Source organism: Peromyscus californicus, unplaced genomic scaffold (assembly GCF_007827085.1).
Source record: "Peromyscus californicus insignis strain IS unplaced genomic scaffold, ASM782708v3 Scaffold_8__1_contigs__length_139910024, whole genome shotgun sequence".
In the NCBI taxonomy this organism is placed as follows: Eukaryota; Metazoa; Chordata; class Mammalia; order Rodentia; family Cricetidae; genus Peromyscus; species Peromyscus californicus.
Window position 1 is genome coordinate 68,970,737 of NW_026294606.1, and position 12,537 is coordinate 68,983,273.

General features: G+C 37.4%; 1 protein-coding gene across 1 annotated transcript in view; it reads left to right on the top strand.

Moving 5' to 3' along the window:
* Positions 1–12,537, top strand: part of Malrd1 (MAM and LDL receptor class A domain containing 1) — a 605,236-nt gene that overhangs the window by 77,218 nt on the left and 515,481 nt on the right. The window contains exons 9-10 of the mRNA XM_052729219.1: positions 2,516–2,723; positions 10,460–10,600. Of these exons, the coding sequence (XP_052585179.1) occupies positions 2,516–2,723; positions 10,460–10,600 (349 nt within the window). The remainder of the gene's footprint in view (positions 1–2,515; positions 2,724–10,459; positions 10,601–12,537) is intronic.

The following is a 12,537-nucleotide window of genomic DNA, read 5'->3' on the forward strand; positions in this document are numbered from 1 at the left end:
ACTCCTGTGAAAGGGTCATTTGACCACAAAGGGTTGTGGCCCACAGGTTGAGAACCAGTGTGCTAGAGGGGCACTTTTACTCAAACCTTGCTCATTCTCCTTATATTCTTGCCTAGTGCTTCCCAGCTCCCAGCATTGCTCCAGGCAAATAACTTTTCTTCACAATGCAGATACTTAGTAAGCTTCTGCTGAAACTCAGGTGATGAAATTATTATCTATACCATTATATACCTGAAACATATAAAAGGCTTGATGGATGACCTCTTTAAATAACTGACTTGAGACTCTTTGCCATATAGAATACATAGACCAATGTAGAGTGTGAGTAAAAAAAGATGAGATTGATTGTATGTGACTTACAAAATGGGCAGCATTGTGTTATGGTCTTACTGTGGTTTATACATCTCTTCCCAAACACTGAGTATAACCATGTGAACTTTCAGAATTCCATATGCTCTAAGCCTGGAATTTTCAAAGCATAGTATTTTTTATATCAGTCTTATAAATTGATGTTTATATTATACTCTTTTGGGTTAACATCTTGACACTACCATTTTATAAGCTGATATTTACAACCTCTGAAAGACATATTCAGTAAGTTTATTTTTCTGTAAAGTGAAGTTGGCCTTGTGATTTGGCAAAATGATAAAATAAAGCAACATTTAAAGACAGTGTATTTTGGAGTTATAAGTATCTACATGTGTAGGAGATGGAATTAAAATATGAATATGAGATGGCAGAGTGTGGAGATCAAAGTTTAAACTCATCAATTTTGAGACCTGAAATAAATCATGTATCAGATCTCTTGATGCTCTGAAAAGACACAGCTGCTGGCCCATCAGTGCATGTGCACATGCTCTATTGATTATGGAAGAATGATGTAACAGCATGCATGCTTTTCTCATCACACAGGATTTAATTGAATATTATCTCCTGAAGCAAAACTTTAAATGTATTTGCCATCTGATCCAAAGTATTTTTTTAAACAAGAAATATGTACTTTTTTGTCCTTGAAAGATGAAATCTACACAGAACCCTTAAATCAGATGAGGCTGAATGGGGCCAAACTTTTTTTAGTATTTTGATAGATCTTTTGTATGACGTTCACTGATGTTATATTGAAATAGTAACAGATATTCTCTAGAGTAATAGAGAAATTCTCTTTTGTTGTGTGACTTTCCCTGGTGAGAAAAACCAACTTTTCCCGGAAAGTGTTTCAATGATAGGACAGACCAGAGTAAGGATTCCACCAAAGTAAACTTAACGGACCAGTGGGTATTGGACAGATTTATAGGAGTGTGGAGGAAGCCTATCTCACAGGAATAAGGATATCTCAAACGCAGCCTGCTGTATCGTTGAAAGCCAAACCCAGCCAGGGTGATAACACACAAAAGCTTGAATTCTAGATCCGCTGTAAATGGCAAGCAGATGAACAAGTCAGTCTCCTACAGGCAACTCTGTAGGTAGAAGGGTCTCTTCTGCCAGAAGCTGGTCACTGATTTTATAATCTCATAGGAAGAAGGCTTTATAATCTTGTGAACCTTATGTCAGCTCTTCCAGCTTGTGAGGTTTACTTCCTGAGCCTTTTGAGCCTCCTCCTCCCTCCAAAAGAGAAGGCTTCAGTTCCAAAGACGTTGCTGCATAACTTTTCAATACCTGTGAGTGTACTGAACACTTGAAATGGAGCTAATGCGATTCAGAAATAGAAATCTCATATGATTTCCATCCACTTAAATTGCTTATAAGTAGCTATTGGCTACTGAATCGGCAGAAGGAAATTGTTTGCCATCTAATGAACTGCTTCTGCTTCACCCTTCTGCAGTTCATTAACCATTATTCTCTGTAGAACCTCAAGGACTCCTAATGCATTGACATTGTCCTGCATTTGGCTGGCAATGAAAGACTGGGTCACTTACTAACATTGTGTATCTCCAGAAAAGCCAGGAAATTGTTTAGACAAAATAGGATTCATTTCCTTTAATTGGTGATACTTTGGTTATTGGAAAACTATCTCTTTTCTGTGGGTGTGATCTTTTTCTAATGTTGGTTCTTTTCAAGTCTTTAATCTTAAGCTATACTTCTTTATCCTTTCCTGATATTTCCCTTCAGGTTTTCAAGCATTAATTTTAGTAGATTATGAAACAGACATAGTTATAGCTCTATGGAATCAATGACAATATTTTTCTCTTTTTTGAAAATAAAAGAAAGAAGACTATAAAAATTATACTCGAATAATGAGTTTTCAGTAAAAGGATATCTGCATGGTTACATGGCTCTTTGGTTCTCCTTGATTGGCTTCCCAGGAACCTCATGAAGCCATGTGTTTATCAGTCTCAGGAACGTAGATCAGATTTGTCAACCAGTAATCAGAATTTGCCATCAATTCTTTTGGCTGTGTTTTAAATAGGCATTTTCCTCAGTGACTTATCTCTGTGATCCTTCTTCAGTTTTTTTCCTAATCTTTTTTGTATTTTAAGAGTATATATTCATAAAGTAATCATATTTTTCCATAAAGGTTGTTTTTGAAGGTACAGTTTTAAGGCAGAGAAGTTTCATTGGGCTTCATCAGCTGTTGGTCTACACCTGTGGACAGACCCACTCCCGGCAGCTTTGTTCTATAAATGAATCCACTTGCACAAGTGGCCAGTGCCTTACCCACGCTTCAGTCTGTGAGTCTGGAATGGCCTGCTCTAATGGGACTGATGAAGACTCAGAGGCTCCTGGTAAGTCAGCTCCCCAGGGTTGTTTGCCTGCTCTCATTCGTGATTGTGGGATTTTATAGCCTTTGCTATAACGGGGGAAAAGCTCATTTCTTTGAGATAAAATGAAAGTGCTTTCTCACTCTGAAACTGTGAGCATTATTCCTTTGTGGGCTTCTCTGTTAATTTAATGCTTGGTGTCTGCTGCTAGAATTAATAAATAGCTTTCTTTGTTCTTTAAATAAATTGTGATTGTGTGTGTGTGTGTGTGTGTGTGTGTGTGTGTGTGTGTGTGTGGTGTGGTGTGTGTGCATGTCTGCATGCATATACATGTATATATATATATATATATATATATATATATATATATATACTTTGATTAAAGAAGGAAAAGACTGAGAAAGAGATTTCTTTATAGATATATTATAGATTGATAACTTTTTAAATACATTGTGTTTTCCCCTCTCAGTAATTATCTTGGAAACTGAGGAGGGAAAATAAAGAGGACATGTGTTGCCACTGCTCCCCTCCCTTAGCCATGGTGACTGTAGAAGATCCCTCCAGCTGTCTGTGGTCTTAAAGAAGGCCAAACGTGGCCAATTCCTTCCCTATGGACCTTGTATGAAGTGTTTCTGATAAGAGCAGAGAAGAAATACTTTAATGATCATCATACTTCCATGAAAATAGAATTTACATAAAATGCACATGGCAGTTCTCATGTGAGGTGGCTTAGCAACTCCATGGGCTGTTTTTAGAAACCATGAGTTCCAATAAATGAATTTGTTTATTGTATCACAAATAAAGAGCTTTTTAAAAAAATTAAATTTTGACTTTTATTTTTGTGAGATATTATTATGGAGGGGAAATATTGCAATAAAATAAATGCCACCTGTAATGAAAAGATCTTTTGTACAACATGCTTCTCTTGATGGCCTAGTGAAGACTTTATTAAAGGCATTGGAGACACTGGGAGAAGAAAATGGGCAAATAAAAGAATACTCCCAGGTGGGCCTGTTTATAAATAGAGTTCAATTAATTCTTCCAGCCATATAATCTTCTAACCAGTGTGATCTCAGTGGGCTTTGCACTTACTTTTATTTTGCTTTCAAAGAGAATAAAGAGAATTTATTTTCTCTAATGTATATGAAATTTATTTCTATGCTTTATTTAAATATTTTAAAGATAATTTATTTCATTTATTTTGGGGAAATGCATATTTCTAAGAGCTTCTATTATTTTTAATTTCAAAGACTGAGAGAAAATGTGTTCCTTTTCAATCATTAATTTGGAAGCTTGTTTTCTATTTCTTCCCTGTGGTAAATGATTCTTTGCCTACCCCCCACTTTAACTGGGGGCCTAAATCAAATGCATCCCTGGAACATTAGCTGACAATTTACTATTAATTTTGTACATTTTTTTGTTTATTGAAATGTCACAAATTACTTGTCTGTCATTTTTCTAATGCAATCAGTCTCAGAACTATTTTGTCAGTTCCTCTGGGTGAATGGAGGGACAGAGTATCTGTGTCTATGAACAGATTCTGCTATTTACTTGTCTTAATTTTTCCAAATACTTTAAGCTTACACATTCAATAAAAATATTGTTATGCTTGATTGAGAGCCACTTGATAGAGTGATATGTATAGCCATATTACAATGCCACAAATATATATACATATATATATGTATATATTCATATTCATATATGTTTATGTCAAACTATCTCATGTAAACATTCTTATGGCTACTTTTTGGTTAATCTTCATTGTCAACTTGGCTAGATTTAGAATCCCATAGGAGATTGGTGAGGTTTAACTGTGACAGTGTTACCGGAGCAAGTAAACTGAGGGCCAAGATTTACTTTGGATGTAAATAGACCATCCCATGGGAAGAAGGAGGAGTGATTAAAAAAAGAGAGAGAGAGAAAAATAACCAAGTAACTATCAGAATCTCCCTGTCCTCACCCCCTGCTGCTGTGTGAGACAGGATGGAGAATCTTTACTGTTCCCTGTGACATGGTCTTCTGACCAGGTATATGGGACCAAGAAACCATCTGAAACCTTCTGCAGTCCTGAGTTAAAATCACACTTACTTTTTTATTTTTGGTTTTTCGAGACAGGGTTTCTCTGAGTAGCTTTGCACCTTTCCTGGAGCTCACTTGGTAGTCCAGGCTGGCCTCGAACTCACAGAGATCCACCTGGCTCTGCCTCCCAAGTGCTGGGATTAAAGGCATACGCCACCACCCGCCTGACCCACACTTACTTTTTTATTTTCATCAGGTATTTTGTCATAGTGACCATAAAACTAATACAATTACATTTGCTCTGGGGAAACCATTTGCAGTGAATTAGTAGCATTGTTGTAAGTCCAGGGTTTTCTTCATTAAAGCATAATATATTTGTGCACATAAATATATGTTCTTAGAATATAAGAAGTTGTCCTTAATTTTTTAAAATATAATTCCATTTTACACATATTTTAGGTTTCTGTTTTGCAACTTTTGAGTTTTTATTCAGATTTTAAAATAAAATTCCAATTTGGAACAGAAGTAAAATGCCCTTTATATGCTTTTAAACTTGTACACACACTTTCCCTTTCTTCTGGTGTGTGTATGTGTGTGTGTGTGTGTGTGTGTGTGTGTGGTGTTTGAGTACATATGTTCATGTAGGAGGGAGAGACAAGAGGTTGGAGTCTGATATCTTCCTCTATTGCTCTACTCCATATGAGACATCTCTCGGTGAACCCATATCTCAATTTGGTTGAACTAGCTGGCCAACAACCTCAAGGAACCTCCCGTCTCTACATCCCCAGCCTTGAGATTACAGTTGCATACTGCCTCACCTAATTTTGTACATGATGCTGGGATCTGAATGCAGTTCCTCAAGCAAACACATTATTGACCAAGCCATTTCCCTCAGCGTGGTGTATGTAACAGCTGCAGAAATATGTATGATATCCCAGAGACTTGGCAAATTCTAATTTATGGGAATTTCCATTTGATAATCTATGCACAGAAAGTGTGCCTTTCTGGAAAGACACCTTCACATAGATGCTCTTTAGAGACACTGCTTTTAGGTGCTTTTTTAGTGAAAGAACATATTGAAACATAAAGAACATAGTGAAAGAACTGAGCTTGTGCTCAGTAGACTGTCAGAAGCAGGTGAATGGAAAGCACCACTGGGTTTGCTGGTGTTTTGCTATTGTCGTATACTCTGTGGACTTGAACAGTAGATTCGCCTTGGACTTGGTTAAAGGAGACAAAGCTGTGGGCCCTGTACCAACCCTACAGAACCAAATGCTGCATTGTAACATAGCCCCCAATAATTCATCTGTAGCTTAAGCTTGATGAACCACCTTGACAAAGAGGCTCCTAAAAGTGAAGACAGCTCAGGGGAGAGAAACAGACGGCATATTAAAACTCACATAAAAACTAAGGGCAAAGTATGTGTGGCCTCCAACAATAGAGACCCCCAAGTTCTCATTATTTCACCTAAAAACACTATTATGATACCAAAGCAAAAGTTCTGTCATTTATTATGATCTTGTAGAAAATAAACAATTAATATTCAAATGTATTTTTCCCCATGTTCATTGCGACCTTCTGCACAATAGCCAAATAAAACAACTTAATCCACTGCCAGTGGAAAAAAGATTAAAAGTAATGTGATATTTACGTAAAGTTTATTGAGGAATGAAAACAAAGGAATAGCTAGTATGTATAACAAGAATGACTCTAGAGTGGACTCTGCTAAGCGAAAGAAGCCAGAACAGGGAGGTGCACACTGTGTGGTTGTACCTGTGCATGCAATGGAAAAATGTCAAGCTCAGAGAAAGATGAAGACAGTGTTTACAAGGGGTGAGGACAAGGACATCGACTCCATTGATAAGATCATCCAAACACAGAATGGTCACTACACCTAATGATAATGAAGATGTGAGATTCACTAAATCAATAATGAGAGTGGATTTAAGGGTTTGGATCACTCATACAATGTCACAAATGATGTGTTATCCACCTTTCTTATCATAAGCATTTGGCAATACATACCTATAACAATCAATATGTTGCACATCTTTAAATATTTAAGTTTATCAATTATGCATCAGTGCACTTGGCATGCATATTTAACTACTGTAGTATCATATAGGGACAAGAAAAGGATTTTATTGTGACAGCTGAGAAAAAAATCTTGATCATTTATCTTCTTCCCTCCCCTTCTCCCCTCTCCCCTCCCTTTCTCCCCCACACTTTTCCTTTCTCCCTCTCTCTCCACCTTCCTTTTTCCTTCTCTTCCCTTTCATTTTCCTTTCACTCTTTCTTATTTATATTGAGTATTTTAAATATTTCTATCGAAATTATTGAAATATGATGTGTGACAAGCATCTCTGAAGATATTCGCTGTATGCCTAAGCAGTTGTCACACAAAAACATCTAATTTTGACACACAATGCAGCACAGATAAGCCTTGGATATGCTATGCAATGTGAAATAAGTCACACATAGAGCAGTTAGTTTTACATAATTCCACTTTGATGAGAGGCCTAGACTTGTGAGATTCATAGGTGTAGAAAGCAGAATAGTAGTTACTGTGCTGGGGTGGAGAAGGAACAGTTGAAATTGCTGTGAAATGGACATGAAGCCTCAGCTGCGGGAGGTGGGAAGCTCTACAGATGTATGGCAGTGATGCTTTCTCAACAGTGGCCACATAATTAATGCTGCCTAACTTTGTGGTTGAAAATTATGAAGAAGGTAGATTGTCAAGTATATTTTATATAATGTTTTCTACTGTGTTCTCAAAATGATAAAAGGATAGACAGATTTGTGTCGAAACAAAAATAATATGGGGAGTTTGGTTGGGGGAAGTTTTCTTGTTTCATTTGTAGGCTACTTGAAATAATCTAGAGTGCTAATGTGCCTGCCTATAATTCTATGACTAGGGAGGCTGTGGCAGGAGAGTGGCAATTTTGAGGTGAACCTGTTCTTACAAGTAAATAAATTACTAGAATGCTAATATGAATTATAAATATTTGAGGAGTTAAGTGTAATACTTATGTGAAAGACATGTAAACCAAGGATCTTGAGCAATGCATTTTATTTTACTATTGTACTGTCTCTAGAGGTTTTGTCAACTTTAAAATATTTCTGGATATTGAGATACCCCTATGACAAAGAGGTATTCTTTACTTAATTGTACGTGAGGAACAGAACTGTGGTCCCTGTGGGTTTCATAAATACCAACTTCATATTTATGATCTACCCTTATTAGAACCTAATATACACTCACTAAATAAGATGTCTCTATCAGCTACCATACAAGATTTCTTATTATATCGTGAAGCCGTGAAGCCAAAGATTCATAAATATTTTACTTTTATGAGCCACATTATTATCCATTAAATTCTTTTTCTTGTGCCTATATTATACTACAGTTAAATATTTAAGAGAAAGCTTCATGACCATCTAAAAACATTACTCTAACAAATTAACTTGGAGAGAAATTTCTTTGACACTGTGAACAGTGTCACACACTCTGTTTAGAAGTAGTGAAATGTACCCCATAATTACAGCAAGCTGAAAGTGACCACATAGTCAAAATTACTGCTCATAATTAATGTACTTTATTTATGGCAGAGACGTATCATTTCGATGTTTACACATGTAGCATTTGTCACCGCACTTAGTGTGACAAGTTGTCATATCTTTGACCTTATGTTCTTCTGATATTTACTACTTCACCTGAAACTTGTTGAAATATGTAGGGAAAACATTATTAATGAAAAGCTTCAATATAAGGGACTACAATTAGATTTTTATATTATACAGCAACTAAGGTGTAAAATATTTATTTTTTAAAAAAGCATTCCTTGTAAATGTACCAGAACAAATGCCATCAATAAAAACACCTGAGTGGTTCACTATGTGTTCACAAAGATTACAGCATTTTGTTGCTTTCCCAAATCTTTATGGTGATAGATTCTAAAAATTTAACTTTAATTTTCAAAGAATAGTGAATGTTTATTGTTCTGTGGAAAGCATAATAGTTGACATTTATTTTTATTTATTCATTTATTTTGTTTGTCTGTGGTGTGTGTATATGTGAGTGTGTGCCTGTGTCTGCAGATGCTTGGCATGTGTGGAAACTGGAGGTTCATATGGTGTGTTTTCCTCTATTGCTGTATACCTTGTTTCCTTGTTTTGTTTGTCTAAAAACTTGATTCAAGAGAAAGTATAACACTGACCTCCAGTTGGAATCTGGAAGATATGTTGAGGTGCTCTGGCTTCTTCTATCAGCATCCTGATGCTATCAAAACAAAAAATACTACTCTTTTTGGGTGCAGTGTCTCTTCCCTGAATCTGGAGCTCACTGAGTGGTTAGACTGGCTAGCCAGTTCCATGGATCTGCCTTCTTCCACCTGGCTAGGGCTAGGATTGCAAAGTCATGCTGCCCACCTGCTTTTTCATGTGGGCTGGAAATACAGAGACACATTGCCATATCTGCTTTTTCATGTGGTCTAGGACCCAAACTAAAGCCCTCATGCTTGTATCACAAGCACATTAGCCACTCCCATAGTCCTACTTTTTAACTGATAAAACATTGGGATGAGAAAATACCTGATTCCAAATTTTGTTCTGTAGACAATTTCAACATTTGTAAAACTCATTGTCATTTTTACCCTGAAAAGTTTTGCACCTTTTTAGCTGCCCAAAGGTTTGGGATGCAGAGATCATGTGGTATACTACACTCCCTTTTTTCACACATTGCCTTTCGAGCAATTAATATGATTGCATCAGTAGCAGCTAGCTGCTACTATGAGAAGAATTATTTACATGGACTTTCTTCCTCTGGACAACACTGTGTAACTTATAGTCCCCAAATGGTAATATTGAGCATATTACCCAATTAGGGAAGGTAAGAGGGAAAATGAGAGTTGTTTTTTTTTTTTTTGTTGTTGTTGTTGTTGTTGTTGTTGTTTTTCGAGACAGGGTTTCTCTGTGTAGCTTTGCGCCTTTCCTGGAACTCACTTGGTAGTCCAGGCTGGCCTCGAACTCACAGAGATCCGCCTGGCTCTGCCTCCCGAGTGCTGGGATTAAAGGCGTGCGCCACCACCGCCCGGCTGAGAGGTTTTAATTATGCTCAGACAGCAGGGTTAAAATGCAGGCCATTTTCGACCAAGCCAGAAATATTGTCACTTTATAGTAGATGATTTTTATTTTAGGGAATGTATCTCTATGAATTGGGAGATCCCTTGGGAATAAGTGGAAAGGTTCAGGACCTTACAACTTTAAAGCACATTTTGGAGATGAAGTATATATTTAATGTCTTATTTTTATACTTCACTTCCTGACTTAAAAGAGGTGTGAGGTGGTCTACAGCTAAGTAAGCTCACAGAAGATGAACAAAGAACATTTTATGAATGACCAAGGAGACAACCATAGCTAGTATATAGGTCTTTATGACTGTGTCAGTCGCAGAATAGATACCCTTTGGGGGAGTTACTTCTTGTCAATAACCACACCTTCTAAACTGTCTGTCCAGAGTTCAGAAAAGGAAAGAATATCCAGGAGGAATAGGTTTCAGATGAGGGAAGGAGGGAACTACATTCCCTTGTTACATTAGTTCATGTAAGTTTTTGTTTTTTTAACTTCTTTGTAGTTGATTTGTCTTTATTTAGGGAGAATTCCATTGAAAAGTGAAAATATCTGCTTGTAAAGACAAACCTGTCATCACGTATCCATGTTTCCTTCTCTACACATTACAGCAAATCACCTCACCTGGGACTTCGAGTCTGGTTTCTGTGGCTGGGAACCATTTCCCACAGAAGATTCCCACTGGGAGGTGATGGAAGCGTTGCACAGTGGAGGACACCCTGAGGCTGGTCACACAGGGAGCACAAACCATGGTAGGGGATTCTCTTTTAAAGGAGTTTTCATTCATGTTGAAGTGCTGATGCTATGCATTTTTGTTTCTAATTACAGACTAAATGGAGCTTTTGTCTGTCTTGTCTTAACTCCTTCTGACCTGATTAATAATTAATTGCTAGTTAATTGCCCTGAAAGGAGCATTCTTAAGACAACTGTCAATTTTGTTGTTGCATTTTTAAAGAATATTGTAGTGATGATGTAAAGAGGGAGATAACATTTCTGATAAATTGTACAGTAGGCTTGCTTCCTTCCTTTAAGCATTCCAAGTCTTTCAAAAAAGAAAGAAAAAAATAGTCTCATCTTCTATCTGGAGGCAGAGAACAAGTATTTAGCACTATCTATAAAATCTGAAAATACTTTAGACAATATACTACAAAATATCATTACAACTTTTACACATCCTTGTGAAGTCAAGGAACCATAACTACCTACAATGTTCTGAAAATGCTCTGTGACTCTCTTAGGCACACATAATGGCTTTGCTCTCTAGTTCTTTGCTTTGTTTACATTTCTATGGCATAGCACACAAACACACCTAATATTACATTAACTTTGTAATCACACAGTTGGGGGTCTAGATCATTTTCATGCTCATTGGGCATCATCCTGCTCCTCCTTTGAGATCTATAAAGAAGTATGCCAAACACAAATCTTGGCAGAATTTTTAATTATAGTCTTTGGAAACTGGGGTTGGTGGAGCATTGGAAGGGATTATGGAGGAAGATTGTTGGTTACAACTATAAAACTGGTTCATTGCTGACTGGTACAGTAAGTTCTTGCCTTTTTGCTTATTGGGCCAGTAAGCCTTAGCTTTCCTTTAATGTTCTGTTCCACAGTGACTTAAAGTTTAAAATAGATATGAGTGGCAATTTTCTTTGTAAGATGATGTGGATTGTTTCTTTTTTCTGTACCCAGGCCCATCATTAAGCCAATAGCATGTATCAGAGCTGGTGCATGGTATAGAAGCTATGGTCCCTGTGTTTGAGGAAGGCAGAGTCTGGTAGCCAAAGCTGGTGAGCAAGGGATCACATTCATACATGCTGAAAGTTGTAAGGGCTGGAGGGTGGTGGTTAAAGTGAGGTAGAGGGGCTTACCTGAGAATGATCCCCAGTACAGCATTCCTGAAGGGAAACAAGGAGCCAGGAAGGAAGACAGAGGGAACTCTAAGGAGATGGCAAAACTAAGGAGGGGTACAAGGAACTTGTTTCAATTAGGGAAACGTCTTGGAGGGGGATGGGAGCATTGCTAGGATCTCTGTTTGAGCCTTGCTTATGATTAGACATGACAGAGGAGAGGAAAGGGTACCCAGGGCTTTGAAATTCGTCTAGAGGACAATAGAGGTCTTATTAGGCAAACTGAAGTCTGTGACCAATCATATTTGTTGGAGAAGGCTATCTGGGTGAGATTTGGGGACAGAAGAGGATAAAAGGCTGGAGTAGGGCAGATAGATATGTAGTAGCAGTAGAAACATGAGGACCTGAGCAGAGGCTGAGATTCCCAAGGGAATCTGTGCACAGCTGTCTTGTGGTGATTTGATATGAACTTCACCATGACTAGGTTTGTGAGACTGCACTGTCAAGGGCTGGGCCATAGCAATGGTATTGTGTAAAAGTACTTCAGCTTTGTTACCTATAGAATATGGAAAATAAAATCCTCCCATGTGTAGTCATGAAAGATTTTTATGAGGCATTAAGTACAATTATACTTGCTAAGGATTTTTTCATATAGTAAGAGCTCAAAAGTCTGTTCCAACAGGAATGCTGGAATAGCACCAATGGTGGGCCTGAGGACTAGTGTCATTGCATATTTGTGGTAGTGCTGTAGTTGGTTTTTTTTAACTCTTTGGAGACCTGCCATCCAGCTCCCAAATAAATATACAGAGACTTGTCTTTACTTATGAATGCCCGGCCTTAGC